Genomic DNA, 22,749 nt, shown 5'->3' with positions numbered 1-22,749 from the left:
GCTGACATTTCCCACACAGACTCGTTGTGCGTGACAATTAATGTTCGTGTAAAATTTTTTTCAAAATTTTACACTTTTTAGGACAAAAATATATTTAATTACCAATTGCTTAATGCTGCAATGCAATCATCTGACCAATAGGTGGCAGCCATCGCAAGCCAGAGGACGAGAGGACTCTAGCCGCCACGCATATAAAGGATTTATAGTGAAAAACTTTGTTTTTACGGGTTATACTTATTTCCCCTCGACATTTAGACTCGGAGCACAGTTTAGAGATTTCGTGAGATGGTGATGGATTCAAAGAGAGATAGGATGGTGGTGAGACACAGTTAGTCTCTGGGTCCAATGTTATAGTCAGTCTAGACGGCTACGCGCTAGGAACCCCACAAGGGCGCCTAAGAGACACGTTGACCTATCAAATCTGAACGGAATTTTGAAATGTCCTTAATTGAGGCGCTTCAAAAACAAGATTGAACAAGGTTACTATAGCAGCAAGAGCTAAAGAAGTTTCCACCCAGACAAAGGTTCCATCTGCTCTGGGATTGGGGTGAGCGGACGGTGAGGGGGGAGGGCGGACACTGACCCCGTAGACTGACCCCATAGTCTGACCCCGTAGACCGACACTGACCACGTGACACTGACCACGTAGACTGACACTGACCCCGTAGACTGACTCTGACCACGTGACACTGACCCCGTAGACTGACTCTGACCCCGTAGACCGACTCTGACCACGTGACACTGACCCCGTAGACCGACTCTGACCACGTGACACTGACCCCGTAGACCGACACTGACCCCGTAGACCGACACTGACCACGTGACACTGACCCCGTAGCCTGACCCCGTAGACTGACTCTGACCCCGTAGACTGACTCTGACCCCGTAGACTGACACTGACCCCGTAGACCGACACTGACCCCGTAGACTGACACTGACCCCGTAGCCTGACCCCGTAGACTGACTCTGACCCCGTAGACTGACTCTGACCCCATAGACTGACACTGACCCCGTAGACTGACCCTGACCCCGTAGCTTTACACTGGACCCAAAGGCTAACAGCCTTAACAGACTGTAGGGGCAAGTGCTGTTAGCGAGTAGCACCTATGAAGGCCGGCACCGTGACACACGAGGGGGTGGGTGGCCAGCACCACGCCCGGCCGCCTTTGTCTCCCCAGTGGCGATGTTTACTACGCTACACCAGATGTACTCATTTGAGGCTGAATCGACCTAGGCGGAGTCCCGGGACCGGTTTAGATAATCGTCTCTGATGTTGTAGTTCGTTGCGAGTGGGGAAAACGTGGTGTGTGTGTTGAACTTCTTTCGCACCATACGTGCCAACAAGCTAACACACGACAAGTCGTTGTAAAGAAATTAGTTCTCAATTGAGTATAGTGCCCTAGTGCATGGTAGTGTAGTGTATAGTCTAGGGGATAGTAGTGTATAGTGTAGTGTATTTTTCCGTGTATATTAGTGTGTTTAGTGTAGTGCATAGTGTCGTGTATAGTAGTGTAATGTGTGGTGTTATGTATAGTAGTGTGTAGTGTAATGTATAGTCGTGTATTTAGTGTAGTGTATAGTGTAGTGTATAGTGTAGTGTATTTTTCGTGTAGTGTGTGTAGTGTAGTGTGCAGTGTAGTGTATAGTGTAGTGTATAGTGTAGTGTATAGTGTAATGTATAGTCGTGTATTTAGTGTGTGCAGTGTAGTGTATAGTGTAGTATGTGTGTATATTCAGCTTCTTTCGCACCGTACGTAGCCGACCGCGCTCATCGTCGGCGTGGCGGGGGTGGTGGTGGTGGTGGACAACAAACTAACAACACACAACAACATCAACAACAAGCAGCAGCAGCAGCAGCATCGGCTCTAAAGGAACGGAGTTTGCCAATCTGGATGACGCTTTCAAAGTGCGGCATCGCCTCCCGGCAGGTGGCGGCTTCCTGACATCGGGGGAAGAGCGTTCCAGACGGCCGCGGAAGCAGCAGCAGTCGGAAAGCGCCGCACGGTGACCCCGTCTTTCGCCCGACGGTCAGCCAGGAAAGCCACCGCCACCGCTGCGAGGATGATGTGCGGAGTTGCCGTAGCGACGGTGGGTTTCGCTACGTCGGGTTTCGCTACGTCCCCATGACGACGAGAGGAGCGACGGGCAAGGTACCTCGCGGTTCTCATTCGTTGCCGAGCAACCAAGTGGGGGGGGTCGCTGGCTGGGCTTGGGCGGGTTTGGTTGGCATGGTGGCGCTGCACCACCGCTCCCCGCTCCACCCCACGCGGGCAAGTGCTGTTAGCAAGCACCTATTGAACGCCTGAATGGTTTGCATAGACCACAATACCTGCAGTCGTAATGCAAACAAAAACATAACTTTGATAATGTAGGACTTGAAATATCACGCGCCACGCGTTCTGTTGCTAGGCAAGTGAGCAGAGTGTACAGTGGGAGCATCTGAGGACACGGTTGTTGTTGTCGTGGCATTAAGGGGGGGGGGGGGGTCGTTAAGAGACGCGACAGGTGTTAGGGGTGACTGAGGACGCAGGCCGGCGATTGGTCAGGAGGGTGAGTGGCTAATGACCGGCGCCGGCCTGGCAGCAATAACATGGTCACGTGAGGCTGGGGGCCTGGGGGCGAGTAGCAAAGCGGGGGATGGAGTAATTGATTGGGGCTGATTGGTGCGGGGATAAAGGGCACAGCTTAACGGAGAGACGGGAGTCTTGGTTGGTGTTGGGAGTTGGAGTGGTTGGTGCCCGGCACAGAGACGGAGCAGCAGTGAGCAGGGATAGATACGATAAGGGTGGCTAGAGAGGATACAGTGTACGGTAGCAGTGGATAGAGAGAACACAGTGTACGGTAGCAGTGGTAGCAGCGGACGGAGTGAGTACAGAGTAGGGTAGCAGCGGAGTAACGGACCTTGGGAGAGAAGGAGAGTGAGCGAGCCAAGTCGCGGAGCGGAGCGAGCGAACGGGGAGACGTGGAGTGTTGTTAATGGCGGGTTGTGCATCGGAGCAAACGGAGAGACACGGAGCGATGCTGAGGAGGAGGAGGAGGTGTGAACTCTATGCGTGAATAAACGAGACAAGAAAGACAACGAGAGTACGAGTCCTACAATAATGTATGCAGTGTCCTTGAAGTTGATTGGTCCACACCCGAGACAGCTTTTCTTAGAGCCTAGTCTCCATTGGTGTTGGACCAGATGACGCCAAAAGGCGCACAACTCAAAGACAATGCACCATCAGAGTATGAGAGCTCAGGGTAAAGCATTTACACCATTGGAACCTCATTTGCCAGAAGAAAAACTATGATAATTGTTTTTTTACCCTTCTATCTGGCAACAAAACTGACACCTTTTTACAAGGAGTCATGTTTGCATAGACCACAATACCTGCAGTCGTAATGCAAACAAAAAACATAACTCTGATAATGCATGCACTGTAAAAAAAGGCGTCAGTTTTGTTGCCAAATAAAAAATGGTAAAAAAACAATTATCATATTTTTTCTTCTGGCAAATGAGGTTTCAATGGCCTGAACGGTACACGAAGGGGGTGGGTGACCAGCACCACGCCCGACCGCCTTTGTCTCCCCAGTGGCGATGTTTACACACCAGGTACTCATTTGAGGCCGAGTCGACCTAGCGGAGGCCCAGGACCGGATCAATGAATCGTGACCGGTGAGCGGGAATCGAACTCGGGTCGCCGGGTTCGTAGCGCGGCGTTGCGCTACCCGCTACACTACCGCTCCCCCTCTCACACACGCACACACACCACACACACCACACACACACGGTGAGACACGTGACACACACGGTGACGACACAGCGGAGGCGAGAGTCTGAGAGAGCAGCCCACGTGGTACAGCAACCACGTGGTACAGTATTAAAAACCGGCAAGATGCCCACGTGGGCGGCATACAAACACACACACGCACGCGCGCGCGTGCACCGAGGAGTGCGCGTGGGGGTGAGTGCGGGTGAGTGGGGGTGAGTGGGGGTGAGTGCGGGTGAGTGGGGTGAGTGCGGGTGAGTGGGTGAGGGATGGGGGGGACACGGAGGGCGTGTGCGCTATACGGGAGCGTGGGTGGCGCCCAGCTGGGACACTTGGCTAGCGTGGACAACACTCGGGGGGGGGGGCGGGGAGGGGTAAGTTGGGGGGGGGGAGGCACAGATAGGGGAGCGTGGGGAGGAGAGGAGTCGGGGTTGGAGGTCGCGGGGGGGGGGTGCGATGGGAGGTGGGCGGGGGCGGCAAGCAATGTTGCCGGTACCACGATGGCCGGCGCTCGCCGCTTCTTACCGACCGTCCTCGCTGAGCCACGTGACCAGGACCCCCACTCCCTGTCCCCCCGGGGGGGGGGGGGGGGAGGTGACCCCCCCCCCCCCACTGTGTAAACCCCCCCCGTCACCGCCCCAAGTGAGAGTGGACCCCATCACCGTGTCTAAAAAAGAACAGCATCTTCGTCGATAACAAAACCCTTAGCATCTATTGCTTGCTTGATAAAGGCCGCTGTGTGTCTACCAAGTCCTCGTGATGAAGGTGCGGGGGGGGGGGTGTGGTCGGGGGGGGGCATCATCCCCCTCCCGCCCCCCTCGCCCCCTCCCCCGCTTGTGCCGAGGCCCCCTCCGATCTGCCGTTTGACCGGCGCCGCCGCCGCGGTCAGTCTCTCCCGGCGGGGCGGTCGGCCGTGCCGGAACCGGCAGCATCTCGGAGCCACGTGGAGTCTCTTCCTCCTCTTCATCCTCGTCGTCCTGCCTCTCCCACCGCCGTCGCTACCTCGTCACGATGAGCGCGATGTCGTCGGCGCTGGCGAGGAGGGCGCCGGCGGCGCTGGCGGCCGCGCCGGGCCCCAGCGCCGACGCCGAGCCCGGCGACACGCGCAGCTCGCGCAGCGCCAGCTCCAGCTTGTCCACGGCCTCGCGCAGCGCGAACTTGGTGCGCATCTGCTTGATGGCGCTCACGTACGCCTGGCACGACGCCAGCAGCTGCTGCCCAGCCTCCAGCACCGCCACGTGGGACACGACGGCCGCCGGCGCCGGTGCCGGCGTCGCCGAAGGGAGGGCGGAGGAGGCGGAGGAGCCGCCGGCACCGCCGGCGCCGCCGTTGACGGCCACCCGCAGGGCCTCGGCCCGCTCCAGCACCGTGTCGCGCGTCACGCTCTGCCCGCTGGGACGCGCCGGGCCCGCCGTCTTGCGCAGGGAGGAGCGCGCCGACGCGTGGGGGCCCAGCAGCTGGTGCTGCCGGGGCTGGTGGGCGCCGACGGCGACGCGCTCCGGCCCGGGGTTGGACGCCGTCCCCCTTCGCCCCGCCCCTCGGCGGCGTTGCCGCGGCGACGGCGGCCGCCCCCCTCGCGGCCGCCGTCCCCGTTGGCCGCCGGTCTGGCCCTGCCACCGCCGCCGGCGCTCTCCGAGGGCCGCCCGTCGGCCGGCGCCGTCGTGGCGCCCAGCCGCGCCGAGCGGAGTTGCGTGGTGGCGCCGACGACGAGGCCCCCGCCGGCCCCCCGCTCCTTCCCGCCACCCGGCGACGCCAGAGTGGCTGGGCCCGGCGAGCCGTGCCGGCTCGCCAGCTCCGCCCGCCGCTGGCTCAGAGAGCTCGTGCCCAGGGAGGCGGCGGTACCGGCGACGGTGACGGTGCTCGCGGCGGAGGCGCCGGAGGTCGTGGCGGCGGCAGAGGCGGCAGTCTCCGTGCCGGCGGCCGGCGGCGGCGCCGTCCTCCCGGACGCCCTGCTGACGGCGGCCGCCCGCTCGCGCACGCTGGACGCCAGCGTGGCGGCACGCTGCGCCACCCTCTGCCGGGGCCGCGGCGTCACCCCGGGGCCGTCCGCGTCCCCCGCGCCCGCCGACCTCCGGAGCGTCCGAGCGACGCTCGCCGCCGGCGCCGCCGCGGAGCCCCTGGGCGGAGGGGTGGCCCGGCCATTGACGCAGCCGGTGACGGCGCCGCCGCTGCCGCAGTCGTCCCCGCGCCGGCGCGTCGGCAGGCACGGGGGGAGCGCCGAGCGCTTCCCGCCGCCGGCGGAGACGGCGGAGGGCGTCGTCCCGGCGCCGTCGCCGCCCCTGCGCTGGGCGTCCCCCGCCGAGCCGGCGGGGCCGCTGGCCGGCGCCGCGTTGGGAGGTCACCCCCCCCCTCCTCGTCGCTGCCGGCGGCGGCGGCGACGGCAGCCGTCCTGTCCCCGGCGCGTTCCGGCTTGTCGGCGCGCCGCAGGAACCCAGCGAGAGCCGCCAGCCCCCCGTTGGCCAGCGCCGCGGCGCCGCCTGTCCCGTTCGCCGTCGCTCCCTGCTGCTGCTGCTGCTGCTGGTGGTGGTGGGCGCCGCCGTTTGCACCGGCGGCGGCGGCGGTGGCGGCACTGCCCCCCCCCCGGAGAGTCGGGGACCCTCCGGCGCCGCGGCTCGGCCTCGCGGAACGAGCTGCTCCGCTTGGGAGGCAGCGGCGCCGTCGCCACCACCGCCGTCGTCGCCGTCGTCGGCGAAGTTCCGGCAGCCGGCACGGCCGGAGGCGCCGGCGCAGCTGCCGGCGCGGCGGCCGCGGCGGTCGCCGCCACCGCGGACGCCGCCGCCTGCTGCTTCTTCTTCTTCCACATGAGCGAGCTGAAGAGGGAGCCCGGCTTGCGCTCGCGGAAGAAGCCCTGCGGCTGGCGCTCGTCCAGCTCGGCCTGCGGGTCTGGGCGCCGGCGGGGACACACGCGGCGGCGGCAGCGGCAAGGTCATCAGCAGCAGCGGTAACGTCATCAGCAGCAGCATCATCAGCAGCAACGTCATCAGCAGCAGCGGTAACGTCATCAGCAGCAGCATCATCAGCGGCAACGTCATCAGCAGCAGCGGTAACGTCATCAGCAGCAGCATCATCAGCGGCAACGTCATCAGCAGCAGCGGTAACGTCATCAGCAGCAGCATCATCAGCGGCAACGTCATCAGCAGCAGCGGTAACGTCATCAGCAGCAGCATCATCAGCAGCAACGGCACCGTCATCAGCAGCAGCGGCACCGTCGTCGACATTGCCGCCACCACGGCCACCACTAGGCCTCGGCAAGGTAAGGTAAAAGTTAAAATGTAAAAACAACGACCCTACCTTTTACCCTTACCCCATACAAATTATCCGATTACAGGGTAATTACCAGGGAACTACTACACATGAACAAGGTTTATAACGGTAAATGCTATAAGGTAGAGCGCTTTAATCATATAGAATACTCTCGATGATTCCAATTTTACACGCTTGTTGTTGTCGTTGTCATCGTCGTTGTTGTTGTCGTTGTTGTCGTCGTCATCGTCGTTGTCGTATCCTCAAATCTTGTAACTCAATTTTAACCCACTTCCCAATGTGGTATCGACTGCAAACTTGGTATACGTGTGTCATACTGGTGACAATACTATATTATATAAAAAAATATATATTTTTAAACATTATATTTTACATGTTATGTTTCGGCTTGGGTCTAATTGTCCACGCTCAACTGACGTTGGCTGTAATTGGCCACGGTCCCTTACGTTGTCGCAAGCTTCGGGGCCACTTCCTGGAGTCGTGGAGTTCTGCCGTTAATAGTACATTTCATAAAAACGTGTTTTTAAAAAAGTTTGTTTTAATATTACTTACTAGATGGAAGCCACGGACTGCACGACGGAGCTTCTAGCAGTAAACAAGGCGCCGTATTTACCGGGTAACACTTCGCGCTACCTTTACCCTACCGGGTAATTCTTCCGAACTACCTTTACCCTGTTACCCTTTACCTTACCCGTTGGCATGTCGACACCGTTACCCTTTACCTTGACCCTTTTACCCGCTGTCATCGTTACCACCATAGGAGGGAGGCAGGGGAGGGGGGACGGGAGGGAGGGGAGGGAGGGGGGATGGGAGAGGGGAGGGAGTGAGTAAGGTGAGTGAGGGTACCAGAGTCGTGGCTGTGCGCCGTGCGGGGCAGGGTGTTTGCGCTGCCGTGCTGCTGCTGCTGCTGCCCCCCAGGCGCCGTCGCGGCGCCGTCGCCGCCTGCCCCCCCCCACTCTCGCCCCTCCGCGCCGGGGGCCCCCCCCCCCCTCGGGCCCCTCCTTGCTCTTGGGGGTCTTGGGGGGCAGCTCCGGCGCCCGGACGCCGACGCTGGCGCCCGGCGCCGCGGGTCCCCCGGCGGCGTTGGCCGTGACGACGGCGCCGCCGGTGCCGCCGCCGGCCGAGAGCGGAGACGGCGCCACGGCCTTCTTCTCCAGCTCTCGCTCCACCTCTGTGGGGGGGGGGGGGGGTGGGGGGTGAGGGGGTTGTCGGTGATTCACGCTAGAACGAGTGTGTGTGTGTCTGTAGCGCCATAAGAGGGGAGGGGGGACTGCTGGGGGCTCTGGGACCCTAGGCAGATAAGCCCCTTGGCGCCAGGTGCTAGGATCCCAGGCACCCCAGACAGTTAAGCCCCTTGGCGCCACCAACGGGGGGGGCTGTGTGTGCTCTGTGGGATTTCTGGGGGCGCACACAACCCCACCCCTCGTTAGGGACGAGGCATAAAAGGGCAGCTCCCTGGCTGATCGGGGCCAGTCGCAGCTCAAGACCCAAGACCCGCCAGCCAGCTTAGGACCCTGGACCCCCTCGTCCCGCTTGTCCTTGTGAGGGCCGGGACGCTGTGAGGGCCAGTGGTGGGACTCTGGGACTCCCGGCTCTACGTCCTTGTGAGGGCGAGTTCCGAGGAAGCCAGAGTCCAGACCCGCACCTTGGCTCGGTCGGGTCAGGTAGCCTCCCCTAGGGAAATTGTAGCCGGAGGACCCCAGAGTGTAGCCAGAGTAGTGTATCTAGGCTGTGTACCTAGGCTGTGTACCTAGGCTGTGTACCTAGGCTGTGTACCTAGGCTGTGTCGCTAGGCTGTGTATATAGGCAGTGTACCTAGGCTGTGTACCTAGGCTGTGTACCTAGGCTGTGTATCTAGGCAGTGTACCTAGGCTGTGTACCTAGGCAGTGTACCTAGGCTGTGTACCTAGGCTGTGTACCTAGGCTGTGTACCTAGGCTGTGTACCTAGGCTGTGTACCTAGGCTGTGTACCTAGGCTGTGTACCTAGGCTGTGTACCTAGGCTGTGTACCTAGGCTGTGTACCTAGGCTGTGTACCTAGGCTGTGTATCTAGGCAGTGTACCTAGGCTGTGTACCTAGGCTGTGTACCTAGGCTGTGTATCTAGGCAGTGTACCTAGGCTGTGTACCTAGGCTGTGTACCTAGGCTGTGTACCTAGGCTGTAACAGAGTATGAGGACTGTTGGGAGTGTTGTATTGTAATAAAGAAGTTACCTCTACAAGTGTCTCCGGAACCCATTACATATCTGCATGTGTGTGGCTGTGTGTGTGGCTGTGTGTGTGTGTGTCTGTGTGTGTGGCTGTGTGTGTGGCTGTGTGTGTGTGTGTGTGGGGAGCGGTGGTGTAGCGGTTAGCGCGCTGCGCTATGAACCCGGCAACCCGGGTTCGATTCGCGCTCACGGCCAACACCGGTGACGATTATCTGAACTGGTCCCGGGCCTCCCCTAGGTCGACTCAGCCTGAAATGAGTACCTGGTGCGGTGTGTAAACATCGCCACTGGGGGAGACAAAGGCGGTCGGGCGTGGTGCTGGCCACCCACCCCCTCGTATACCGTTCCGGCCTTCATAGGTGCTCGCTAACAGCACTTGCCCCTACAGTCTGTTAAGGCTATACGGGGGATCTTTGTCTATGGCTGTTTGTGTGTGTGGTGCCGGTTGGTAACGCTGTGAGCATTGGCTCTTGTAGCCACCACTGCGGCCAATGGGGGGCTCTGGACGGGTGCGAGGGGCTGGTTAACCCCTCCACCTTCCATCCAAGTGTAATGTGAGGATATATCCGGCTCAATGACGTATCACAACTCGTCATGGTGAGTGGCTCTGCCGGTCCTGGTTTATAGCCAATGGGGGGAAGCCTAGGGGCGTGGCCCTGACGTAATGGAAAGGTGACAGCTGTAAGTAGGGCATTGGTTCTGCTGGCTTTGGCCACAGCCAATGGGGAGATGAGTCAGGGGCGTGGTCCCGGCAGCTTACAAGGGAGCCTGGAATATTCCATGGAGGCTAACCAGGATTGGTGGAAACGTACCACGTGACCCGAGTATTAAATAGGGGTGGAGACGAACGACACGTGGTCAGAACGGGAACGAACGGAGGAAGGGGGCCACGCGGGAGCGGGGCTCCGGGTTGCCACGTGGTCCAGGCTGCCACCTGGTCCAGGCTGCCACGTGGTCCAGGCTGCCACGTGGTCCAGGCTGCCACGTGGTCCAGGCTGCCACGTGGTCCAGGCTGCCACGTGGTCCAGGCTGCCACGTGGCAGTGTGTCTCTATCTCTATCTGTCCCTCTCACGCTGCCTGTCAACAGCGTGAAGGAAAAGCTGTATACAAGTTGAATAAAAGACGGATTCCAGAAGTCGCCTCAACGAGCTTTATTACACAAGTACCACTAAGCCACGTGTTAAAAATCTAACCAAGCTCGTGCAGGAGGCCCCGGGGGGGACAGGCGTCTATGGCGTTTCCTGGCCAACCCCCATTTGGCGGAGCCAGGAGATTGCATCTTCACCCTCGGGGCTCCTCCAGAAACAACAAAAAGCCACTACGGATGGCCACGTGGAATGTTCAAACGCTCACTGCGGAGGAGAGCCTGCCACTCCTCTGTCTAGAGCTGGACCAGTACCGCCTGGATCTCTGCGGTATTCAGGAGGTCCGGTGGACTGGCTCTAGCTCCTGCCATGAGGGGTGGACAGTCCTCTACTCGGGGCAGGAGACTGCCAAACAGCAGGGAGTGGCTCTTCTACTGAACAAAATAATGAAGGGGGCGTGGGAGTGTAGCGGTGAGGTGTGGGAAGCTATAAGCCCCAGGCTACTTTGGGCTCGCCTTCCCATCAACCAGAGGTGGTCGTGGTTTCTTTTACCCCCAGCGAAGATGAGCATCAGTGGAGCGATGCAGGCAAGGCCGATGAGTCAGATGCCTTCTATGACCTCCTGTCACAGGTGCAGGCTAAAGTGTCCCCTCGGGATAGAGTCATCCTGTTGGGTGACTTTAATGCCCGAGTTGGTCATGATGCTGGCATCATGACCAGCTCAATAACAACGGTAGAAGGCTACTAGACTCTGCAGCCAATGGGCTTGTAATTATCAATACACAGTTCCTGCTGTGTATGTGCGTGTGTACGTGTGTGTATGTGCGTGTGTACGTGTGTGTATGTGCGTGTGTACGTGTGTGTATGTGCGTGTGTACGTGTGTGTATGTGCGTGTGTACGTGTGTGTATGTGCGTGTGTACGTGTGTGTATGTGCGTGTGTACGTACGTGTGTGTATGTGCGTGTGTGTACGTGTGTGTATGTGCGTGTGTATATGTGCGTGTGTACGTACGTGTGTGTGTGTGCGTGTATGTGCGTGTGTGTATGTGCGTGTGTACGTGTGCGTGTGTGTATGTGCGTGTGTACGTGTGTGTGTGTGCGTGTGTGTACGTGTGTACGTGTGTGTATGTGCGTGTGTACGTGTGTGTATGTGCGTGTGTACGTGTGTGTGCGTGTGTACGTGTGTGTATGTGCGTGTGTGTATGTGCGTGTGTACGTGTGTGTACATACGTGTGTGTATGTACGTGTGTGTACGTGTGTGTGTGTACATGTGTGTATGTGCGTGTATACGTGTGTGTATGTGCGTGTGTGTATGTGCATGTGTATGTGCGTGTGTACGTGTGTGTATGTGTGTGTGTACGTGTGTGTATGTGCGTGTGTACGTGTGTGTATGTGCGTGTGTGTACGTGCGTGTGTGTGCGTGTGTTTGTGCGTGTGTACGTGTGTGTATGTGCGTGTGTGTACGTGTGCGTTTGTGCGTGTGTGCGTGTGTATGTGTGTGTACGTGTGTGTATGTGCGTGTGTACGTGTGTATGTACGTGTGTGTACGTGTGTGTGTGTACATGTGTGTATGTGCGTGTATACGTGTGTGTATGTGCGTGTGTGTATGTGCATGTGTATGTGCGTGTGTGCGTGTGTGTATGTGTGTGTGTACGTGTGTGTATGTGCGTGTGTGTACGTGTGTGTTTGTGCGTGTGTGCGTGTGTGTATGTGTGCGTGTACGTGTGTGTATGTGCGTGTGTGTGCGTGTGTGTATGTGTGTGTGTGTGTATGTGCGTGTGTGTACGTGTGTGTATGTGCGTGTGTACGTGTGTGTATGTACGTGTGTGTACGTGTGTGTGTGTACATGTGTGTATGTGCGTGTATACGTGTGTGTATGTGCGTGTGTGTATGTGCATGTGTATGTGCGTGTGTGCGTGTGTGTATGTGTGTGTGTACGTGTGTGTATGTGCGTGTGTACGTGTGTGTATGTGCGTGTGTGTACGTGTGTGTTTGTGCGTGTGTGCGTGTGTGTACGTGTGTGTATGTGTGTGTGTGTGTGTATGTGCGTGTGTGTACGTGTGTGTATGTGCGTGTGTACGTGTTTGTGCGTGTGTGTGTACGTGTGTGTGTGAGTGTGTACGTGTGTGTATGTGTGTGTGCACGTGTGTGTATGTGCGTGTGTGTACGTGTGTGTATGTGCGTGTGTACGTGTGTGTGTGTACGTGTGTGTGTGTGCGTGTGTACGTGCGTGTGTGTGCGTGTGTTTGTGCGTGTGTGCGTGTGTGTATGTGCGTGTGTGTACGTGTGCGTTTGTGCGTGTGTGCGTGTGTATGTGTGTGTGTACGTGTGTGTATGTGCGTGTGTACGTGTGTGTATGTGCGTGTGTACGTGTGTGTGTGTACGTGTGTGTGTGTACGTGTGTGTATGTGTGTGTTTGTGCGTGTGTGTATGTGTGTGTGTACGTGTGTGTATGTGCGTGTATGTGCGTGTGTACGTGTGTGTATGTGCGTGTGTGTACGTGTGTGTTTGTGCGTGTGTGCGTGTGTGTAGGTGTGTGTGTACGTGTGTGTACGTGCGTGTGTGTACGTGTGTGTGTGTGTGTATGTGCGTGTGTGTGTGTGTGTATGTGCGTGTGTGTACGCGTGTGTATGTGCGTGTGTACGTGTTTGTGCGTGTGTGTGCACGTGTGTGTATGTGCGTGTGTGTACGTGTGTGTATGTGCGTGTGTACGTGTGCGTGTGTACGTGTGTGTGTGTACGTGTGTGTGTGTGTATGTACGTGTGTGTGTGTACGTGTGTGTGTGTGTACGTGTGTGTGTGTGCGTGTGTGTATGTGTGTGTGTGTGTACGTGTGTGTGTGTGCGTGTGTGTATGTGTGTGTGTACGTGTGTGTGTGTACGTGCGGTCACCGTCGGAGATGCTGGAGTCATGGAACATGGTGTCGAAGGCGCGGTGAGTCTCGGCAAACGAAGGCCGGTCCAGCGGATTCCACTGCCAACCTGCACAGTCAACCACAGTCAACCACCCACACAGTCAACCACCACACAGTCAACCACCCACACAGTCAACCACGCAGTCAACCACCCACACAGTCAACCACCCACACAGTCAACCACCCACACAGTCAACCAACCACAAAATCAACCATCACGCAGTCAACCAACCGCACATTCCACCACGCAGTCAACCACCCACACAGTCAACCACCCACACAGTCAACCACCCACACAGTCAACCACCCACACAGTCAACCACGCAGTCAACCACCCACACAGTCAACCATGCAGTCAACCAACCACCCACCCAGTCAACCACCCACACAGTCAACCGCAGTCAACCACCCACACAGTCAACCACGCAGTCAACCACCCACACAGTCAACCACGCAGTCAACCACCCACACAATCAACCACGCAGTCAACCACCCACACAGTCAACCAACCACAAAGTCCACCGTCACGCAGTCAACCAACCGCACCGTCCACCACCACAATCACCAAGCAATCCACCACCATCACCCAGTCAACCACCCACACAGTCAACCACGCAATCAACCACCCACACAGTCAACCACCCACACAGTCAACCACCCACACAGTCAACCACCCACACAGTCAACCACCCACACAGTCAACCACCCACACAGTCAACCACCCACACAGTCAACCACCCACACAGTCAACCACCCACACAGTCAACCACCCACACAGTCAACCACCCACGCAGTCAACCACCCACACAGTCAACCAACCACAAAGTCCACCATCACGCAGTCAACCAACCGCACCGTCCACCACCACAATCACCAAGCAATCCACCACCGCACACGCAGTCAACCACCCACACAGTCAACCAACCACAAAATCCACCATCACGCAGTCAACCAACCGCACCGTCCACCACCACAATCACCAAGCAATCCACCACCGCACACGCAGTCAACCACCAGCAGCAGCACTCCGCACTCGTGAGGCTCTGTCTGGCCTGGCTGTGGCTAGAGAAACCAGAATCAGGATTATTCTTTGGTTCTTTTCGGTTAAGTCACGTCTGAAAATAAAATAATAAATCAAAATAAAACAACACATTACGACGTTTCGATTGCAACACAAGCAATCATCATCAGGCATAAAAGAAAATAGCAACAAAAATCCAACTAGAAAACTATAGACCGACATACAAGCAGACAGACATCACAACGGCACACACAGAGAGGAGTGTACAGGCACACGAAAATTAAAAAAAAGCTCCCAAATTAAGACAGAATCAGGATTCACACCGGGAGATACATCACATTCACGAATCTCCAGGAGGAGCCATGTGCTCAACCCGTGCCTGCTCCGAGCCCGTTCCCCCCGTCCACGTGCTCAGGATTTTCCACAAGCCCCGAGCCAGGCCATGCGTTGTGGTGGCTAGGAGATGTTGACTACCTCGCCTGGTCTACAGGAGGTCGTGGGTTCCATCCCGACCCTGACGATGCCTGCTGCTGCTGCTGCATATTTGGAGTCTGTGTGTCTCTCTCATCATCATCACGGTGGCTAGGAGATGTGAACTACCTCGCCTGGTATACAGGAGGTCGTGGGTTCGATCTCGAACCTGACGATGCCTGCTGCTGCTGTATATTTGGAGTCTGCATCTCTCTCTCATCATCATCACGGTGGCTAGGAGATGTGAACTACCTCGCCTGGTACACAGGAGGTCGTGGGTTCGATCCCGACCCTGACGATGCCTGCTGCTGCTGTATATTTGGAGTCTGCGTCTCTCTCTCATCATCATCACGGTGGCTATGAGATGTGAACTACCTCGCCTGGTATACAGGAGGTCGTGGGTTCGATCTCGAACCTGACGATGCCTGCTGCTGCTGTATATTTGGAGTCTGCATCTCTCTCTCATCATCATCACGGTGGCTAGGAGATGTGAACTACCTCGCCTGGTATACAGGAGGTCGTGGGTTCCATCCCGACCCTGATGATGCCTGCTGCTGCTGTATATTTGGAGTCTGCATCTCTCTCTCATCATCATCACGGTGGCTAGGAGATGTGAACTACCTCGCCTGGTATACAGGAGGTCGTGGGTTCCATCCCGACCCTGATGATGCCTGCAGCTGCTGTATATTTGGAGTCTGCATCTCACTCTCTCAACATCATCATCATTACGGTGGTTATGAGATGTGAACTACCTCGCCTGGTATACAGGAGGTCGTGGGTTCCATCCCGACCCTGATGATGCCTGCTGCTGCTGTATATTTGGAGTCTGCATCTCACTCTCTCATCATCATCACGGTGGCTATGAGATGTGAACTACCTCGCCTGGTCTACAGGAGGTCGTGGGTTCGATCTCGAACCTGACGATGCCTGCTGCTGCTGCTGTATATTTGGAGTCTGCATCTCACTCTCTCATCATCATCATCATCATCACGGTGGCTATGAGATGTGAACTACCTCGCCTGGCATACAGGAGGTCGTGGGTTCAATACCGACCCTGACGATGCCTGCTGCTGCTGTATATTTGGAGTCTGCGTCTCACTCTCTCATCATCATCATCATCATCACGGTGGCTAGGAGATGTTAACTACCTCGCCTGGTATACAGGAGGTCGTGGGTTCCATCCCGACCCAGTGGGGCCTTACCTGCTAAAACAGTTTTGTTTAGTCTTAATTTAAAAACCCCGTTCCGTACGGTTGACTACGTACGGTGCGGAAGAAGTTGTGCATAACAGGCGGACGAACACTTTTAAAACTACTCGACTGAGCAGCAGCAGCAGCAGCAGCGTTTAGTTGTAGTTGCAGTCCCTGCCTAACTGGTGCCGGGACTGAGTGTGAGCGGTGTGTGTGTGTGTGCGGTGTGTGTGCGGTGTGTGTGCGGTGTGTGTGTGGTGTGTGTGTGTGGTGTGTGTGTGTGGTGTGTGTGTGTGCGGTGTGTGTGTGTGCGGTGTGTGTGCGGTGTGTGTGTGTGTGTAGTGTGTGTGTGTGCGGTGTGTGTGTGGTGTGTGTGTGTGTGCAGTGTGTGCGTGTGCGGTGTGTGCGTGCCATCTGTACGGTGTGTGTGGGGGTGTGAAGTGTGTGCGGTGTGTGTGTGTGTGTGTTGCGTGCGGTGTGTGCGGTGTGTGCGTTGCGTGCGGTGTGTGCGGTGCGTGCGTTGCGTGCGGTGTGTGCGTTGCGTGCGGTGCGTGCGGTGCGTGCGTTGCGTGCGGTGCGTTGCGTAGCGGCGGTGCCACCCACAGGAGCGCATGAGCTGGTAGACGGGGTGCGGGCACCCCTTGGGGCGGTCCATGCGGTATCCCTTCTCCAGGCGCTCGTAGACCTGCGAGAGGTCGATGCCCGGGTAGGGCGACAGGCCGTACGTGGCGATCTCCCACAGCAGCACGCCGAACGCTGCGCTCGGGACACGCGCACGCAACGCGGGGCGGGGTTAGCGCGGCTGAGCTACGTACGCCAGGGCGGTAGTCGCGGTTGTGTTAAGTACGCCGGGGCGGTTATGAGGGGGGGGTGAGTGTGAGTGAGAGCGGGGGGGGGGGGGGGTGAGTGAGAGAGGAGGATGAGTGTGAGCGAGAGAGTGTGAGTGAGTGTGAGCGAGTGAGTGGGGTGAGTGTGAGCGAGTGAGTGGGGTGAGTGTGAGCGAGTGAGTGGGGTGAGTGTGAGCGAGTGAGTGTGAGTGAGTGTGAGCGAGTGAGTGGGGTGAGTGCGAGCGAGAGAGTGGGGTGAGTGTGAGCGAGAGAGTGGGGTGAGTGTGAGCGAGTGAGTGGGGTGAGTGTGAGCGAGTGAGTGGGGTGAGTGTGAGCGAGTGAGTGGGGTGAGTGTGAGCGAGAGAGTGGGGTGAGTGTGAGCGAGTGAGTGGGGTGAGTGCGAGCGAGTGAGTGGGGTGAGTGTGAGCGAGAGAGTGGGGTGAGTGTGAGCGAGTGAGTGGGGTGAGTGTGAGCGAGTGAGTGGGGTGAGTGTGAGCGAGCGAGTGTGAGTGAGTGTGAGCGAGTGAGTGGGGTGAGTGTGAGCGAGAGAGTGGGGTGAGTGTGAGCGAGTGAGTGGGGTGAGTGTGAGCGAGTGAGTGGGGTGAGTGTGAGCGAGTGAGTGGGGTGAGTGTGAGCGAGAGAGTGGGGTGAGTGTGAGCGAGTGAGTGGGGTGAGTGTGAGCGAGTGAGTGGGGTGAGTGTGAGCGAGAGAGTGGGGTGAGTGTGAGCGAGTGAGTGGGGTGAGTGTGAGCGAGAGAGTGGGGTGAGTGTGAGCGAGAGAGTGGGGTGAGTGTGAGTGAGTGAGTGGGGTGAGTGTGAGCGAGTGAGTGGGGTGAGTGTGAGCGAGTGAGTGGGGTGAGTGTGAGCGAGTGAGTGGGGTGAGTGTGAGCGAGTGAGTGGGGTGAGTGTGAGCGAGTGAGTGGGGTGAGTGTGAGCGAGAGAGTGGGGTGAGTGCGAGCGAGTGAGTGGGGTGAGTGTGAGCGAGTGAGTGGGGTGAGTGTGAGCGAGTGAGTGGGGTGAGTGTGAGCGAGTGAGTGGGGTGAGTGTGAGCGAGTGAGTGTGAGTGAGTGTGAGCGAGTGAGTGGGGTGAGTGTGAGCGAGTGAGTGGGGTGAGTGTGAGTGAGTGAGTGGGGTGAGTGTGAGCGAGTGAGTGTGAGTGAGTGCGAGCGAGTGAGTGGGGTGAGTGTGAGCGAGTGAGTGGGGTGAGTGCGAGCGAGTGAGTGGGGTGAGTGCGAGCGAGTGAGTGGGGTGAGTGTGAGCGAGTGAGTGGGGTGAGTGTGAGCGAGTGAGTGGGGTGAGTGTGAGCGAGTGAGTGGGGTGAGTGTGAGCGAGTGAGTGGGGTGAGTGTGAGCGAGAGAGTGGGGTGAGTGTGAGCGAGTGAGTGGGGTGAGTGTGAGCGAGTGAGTGGGGTGAGTGTGAGTGAGTGAGTGGGGTGAGTGTGAGCGAGAGAGTGGGGTGAGTGTGAGCGAGTGAGTGGGGTGAGTGCGAGCGAGTGAGTGGGGTGAGTGTGAGCGAGTGAGTGGGGTGAGTGTGAGCGAGTGAGTGGGGTGAGTGTGAGTGAGTGGGGTGAGTGTGAGCGAGTGAGTGGGGTGAGTGTGAGCGAGTGAGTGGGGTGAGTGCGAGCGAGTGAGTGGGGTGAGTGTGAGCGAGTGAGTGGGGTGAGTGTGAGCGAGTGAGTGGGGTGAGTGTGAGCGAGTGAGTGGGGTGAGTGTGAGCGAGTGAGTGTGAGTGAGTGTGAGCGAGTGAGTGGGGTGAGTGTGAGCGAGTGAGTGGGGTGAGTGCGAGCGAGTGAGTGGGGTGAGTGTGAGCGAGTGAGTGGGGTGAGTGTGAGCGAGTGAGTGGGGTGAGTGTGAGTGAGTGAGTGGGGTGAGTGTGAGCGAGTGAGTGGGGTGAGTGTGAGCGAGTGAGTGGGGTGAGTGTGAGCGAGTGAGTGGGGTGAGTGTGAGCGAGTGAGTGGGGTGAGTGTGAGCGAGTGAGTGGGGTGAGTGTGAGCGAGTGAGTGGGGTGAGTGTGAGCGAGTGAGTGTGAGTGAGTGTGAGCGAGTGAGTGGGGTGAGTGTGAGCGAGTGAGTGGGGTGAGTGTGAGCGAGAGAGTGGGGTGAGTGTGAGCGAGTGAGTGGGGTGAGTGTGAGCGAGTGAGTGGGGTGAGTGTGAGCGAGTGAGTGTGAATGAGTGTGAGCGAGAGAGTGGGGTGAGTGTGAGCGAGTGAGTGGGGTGAGTGTGAGCGAGAGAGTGGGGTGAGTGTGAGCGAGTGAGTGGGGTGAGTGTGAGCGAGTGAGTGTGAGTGAGTGTGAGCGAGTGAGTGGGGTGAGTGTGAGCGAGTGAGTGGGGTGAGTGTGAGCGAGAGAGTGGGGTGAGTGTGAGCGAGTGAGTGGGGTGAGTGTGAGCGAGTGAGTGGGGTGAGTGTGAGCGAGTGAGTGGGGTGAGTGTGAGCGAGTGAGTGGGGTGAGTGCGAGCGAGTGAGTGGGGTGAGTGTGAGCGAGTGAGTGGGGTGAGTGTGAGCGAGAGAGTGGGGTGAGTGTGAGCGAGTGAGTGGGGTGAGTGTGAGCGAGTGAGTGTGAGCGAGTGAGTGTGAGCGAGTGTGAGCGAGTGAGTGTGAGCGAGTGAGTGAGTGTGAGCGAGTGAGTGTGAGCGAGTGAGTGTGAGTGAGTGTGAGCGAGTGAGTGTGAGCGAGTGAGTGTGAGTGAGTGTGAGCGAGTGAGTGTGAGCGAGTGAGTGTGAGCGAGTGAGTGTGAGTGAGTGTGAGCGAGTGAGTGTGAGCGAGTGAGTGCGAGCGAGGGGGCGTGAGTGTGAGCGGGCAAGTGTGAGTGTGAGCGGGCAAGTGTGAGTGAGTGTGAGCAAGCGAGCATGAGTGAGTGTGAGCGAGTGAGTGTGTGAGCGAGGGGGTGTGAGTGTGAGCGAGCAAGTGTAAGTGTGAGCGAGTGTGAGTAAGTGAGGGGGGGTGAGCGTGTGTGAGAGCGAGCGAGGGGGAGCGAGCGAGCGTGAAAGCGAGAGTGAACGAGCGTGAGAGCGAGCGAGCGTGAAAGCAAGAGTGAGAGCGAGTGTGAGAGAGAGTGAGTGTGCGAGCGAGCGTGAGTGCGAGTGAGTGAGAGCGAGTGAGCGTGAGTGAGTGTGAGCGAGCGTGAGTGCGAGCGAGCGCGGCTTTCCGTCCCACCCCACACGTCGGACTTGATGGAGAACTTGTTGTAGGCCAGGCTCTCGGGCGCGTGAGTGAGAGAGAGCGAGAGAGCGAGCGTGAGTGTGAGCGAGCGTGAGTGAGAACAAGCGAGCGAGAGTGCGTGAGTGAGTGAGTGCGAGTGTGAGTGCGAGTGAGCGAGTGTGAGTGCGAGCGAGCGGAGTGCGAGCGAGCGCGGCTTTCCGTCCCACCCCACACGTCGGACTTGATGGAGAACTTGTTGTAGGCCAGGCTCTCGGGCGCCGTCCACTTGATGGGGAACTTGGCTCCGGCGCGCGCCGTGTACGTGTCGCCCGTCATCAGCCGGCTCAGCCCAAAGTCCGCCACCTTCACCACGTGATTCTCGCTCACCAGGCAGTTCCGCGCCGCCAGGTCCCTGGAGGAGCGCGGCAGCGGTCAGTCCAGCCGCGGGGAGGGGCGACGGTGGTGGTGGTGGTGGCGGTGGCGGTGGTGGCGGTGGAGGTGGTTATGATCGTGGGAATGGTGATGATGGTGGTGGCGGTGGTGGTGGCGGTGGCGGTGGTGATGGTGGTGGTTGTGGAGGTGGTCATGATCGTGGGAATGGTGGTGATTGTGGTGGCGGTGGTGGTGGCGGTGGCGGTGGTGGTGGAGGTGGTCATGATCGTGGGAATGGTGGTGATGGTGGTGGCGGTGGTGGTGGCGGTGGCGGTGGTGATGGTGGTGGTGGTCATGATCGTGGGAATGGTGATGATGGTGGTGGCGGTGGTGGTGGCGGTGGTGGTGGTGATGGTGGTGGTGGTGGAGGTGGTGGTGGAGGTGCCGGTCGCGGTGGTAGTGGTGGTGGCGGTGGCGGTGGTGGTGGTGGTGGAGGTGGTCATGATCGTGGGAATGGTGGTGATTTTGGTGGCGGTGGTGGAGGTGCCGGTCGCGGTGGTAGTGGTGGTGGCGGGTGGCGGGTGGTGATGGTTGCGGGCGACGGAGGTGGTGGAGGTGGTGGCGGTGACGGTGGTCATGATTGTGGGAATGGTGGTGATTGTGGTGGCGGTGGTTGTGGTGGTGGTGGAGAGTGGTGACGGTTGCGGGCGGCGGTGGAGGTGGTGGCGGTGGTCATGATCGTGGGAATGGTGGAGATTCTGGTGGTGGTGATGGTGGTGACGTTGGCGGTGGTCATGATCGTGGGAATGGTGGTGATTGTGGTGGTGGTGGCGGTCGCAGTGGTGATGGTGGTGGTCATGATCGTGGGAATGGTGGTGATTGTGGTGACGGTGGTGGTGGCGGCGGCGGCGGTGTTGGTGGTGGCGGTGGTGGTGGTAGTAGTGGTGGTCATGATCAGGGAATGGTGGTGATTGTGGTGACGGTGGTGGAGGCGGTGGCAGCGGCGGCGGTGTTGGTGGTGGTGGTGATGACCAGGAGATGAACTCGCGACCGTCCCCGTACGCCGTGCAACCGGATTGGTCGCTTTATTGACCAATCCCAACAGAGCCAACCCCGCCGTCAGTGGGTGGTCAAATACTCAGGCCCGTTTCAGGGTGGGTGGGGGAGGTAGTGGGGAGGAGGTGGTGGTGGGTGGGGTGGAGGTAGTGGGGGGGGGGGGGCGGTAGTCGGGGGGGGGCAGTAGTCAGGGGCGACAGTAGCCAGGGGGAGGGCGGTAGTCAGGGGGGGGGGCGGTAGTCAGGGGCGACAGTAGCCAGGGGGAGGGCGGTAGTCAGGGGGGGGGCAGTAGTCAGGGGCGACAGTAGCCAGGGGGAGGGCGGTAGTCAGGGGGGGGGCGGTAGTCAGGGGGGGCGGGGGAAGTAGTGGGGGGGGAGGTGGTGGTGGGTGGGGTGGAGGTAGTCGGGGGGGGGCGGTAGTCAGGGGAGGGGCGGTAGTCAGGAGGGGGAGGCGGTAGTCAGGGAGGGGCGACGGTAGTCAGGGGCGACGGTAGTCAGGGGCGACGGTAGTCAGGGGGAGGAGGGGGGGGGGGGGAGGTGGTGGGTGGGGTGGAGGTAGTCGGGGGGGGGGCGGTAGTCAGGGGAGGGGCGGTAGTCAGGAGGGGGAGGCGGTAGTCAGGGAGGGGCGACGGTAGTCAGGGGCGACGGTAGTCAGGGGCGACGGTAGTCAGGGGGAGGAGGGGGGGGGGAGGTGGTGGTGGGTGGGGTGGAGGTAGTCGGGGGGGGGGCGGTAGTCAGGGGGGGGGCGGTAGTCAGGAGGGGGAGGCGGTAGTCAGGGAGGGGCGACGGTAGTCAGGGGCGACGGTAGTCAGGGGCGACGGTAGTCAGGGGCGACGGTAGTCAGGGGGAGGAGGGGGGGGGGGCTGTCGCGTCTCACCGGTGTATGAAGTTCTTGCGCTCCAGGTACTCCATGGCGGAGGAGATCTGCGTGGCCATGTACAGCAGCACCACGGCCGTCACCTCGGCGCGGCTGCAGTCCCGCAGGAAGTCCAGCAGGTTGCCGCGCGGCATGAACTCCGTGACGATGTAGAAGGGCGGCTCCCTCGTGCACACGCCTGGACACGCGCACACGCGCACGCGGCGAGCGCGTCACGGACACGCGGCGGACACGTGTGTGTGTGTGATGGGCCATGCACACGCGTGGGTGGGTGGTGGGGGGGGGGGTGTTAGTGGTGGGTGGGTGGGGGTGGGTGAGGTGGTGGGTGGGTGGGGGGGTGGGGTGGGTGGGTGAGGTGGTGGGTGAGGTGGTGGGTGGGGGGGGTGGGTGGGGGGGTGGGTGGGTGAGGTGGTGGGTGCGGGGAGGAGTGAGGTGGTGGGGGGGTGGGTGGAGGCGGTGGGTGAGGTGGTGAGTGAGGTGGTGGGTGGGGGGGGGGTGGGTGAGGTGGTGGGTGGGGACGGTGGGTGAGGGGGAGGGTGGGGTGGGGGGGAGGGTGGGGTGGGGGTGAGGGTGGGG

At 59.4% G+C, this 22,749-nt stretch overlaps 1 protein-coding gene across 1 annotated transcript in view; it reads right to left on the bottom strand.

The window, feature by feature from the left end:
- Positions 1 to 4,391: 4,391 nt before the first annotated feature.
- Positions 4,392 to 22,749, bottom strand: part of LOC144952535 (uncharacterized) — an 80,387-nt gene continuing 62,029 nt past the window's right edge. Inside the window, exons 6-11 of the mRNA XM_078882984.1 lie at positions 22,174 to 22,351; positions 20,097 to 20,281; positions 16,509 to 16,661; positions 13,201 to 13,290; positions 7,989 to 8,187; positions 4,392 to 6,635 (exon numbers count right to left, since the gene is read on the bottom strand). Of these exons, the coding sequence (XP_078739110.1) occupies positions 4,751 to 6,635; positions 7,989 to 8,187; positions 13,201 to 13,290; positions 16,509 to 16,661; positions 20,097 to 20,281; positions 22,174 to 22,351 (2,690 nt within the window). The 3' untranslated portion in view covers positions 4,392 to 4,750. The remainder of the gene's footprint in view (positions 6,636 to 7,988; positions 8,188 to 13,200; positions 13,291 to 16,508; positions 16,662 to 20,096; positions 20,282 to 22,173; positions 22,352 to 22,749) is intronic.

The sequence above is a fragment of the Lampetra fluviatilis genome, chromosome 68, assembly GCF_964198595.1.
Source record: "Lampetra fluviatilis chromosome 68, kcLamFluv1.1, whole genome shotgun sequence".
Taxonomy (NCBI): domain Eukaryota; kingdom Metazoa; phylum Chordata; class Hyperoartia; order Petromyzontiformes; family Petromyzontidae; genus Lampetra; species Lampetra fluviatilis.
Note: the sequence above shows the minus strand (reverse complement) of the source record. Positions and strands in the feature narration are given on the sequence as shown.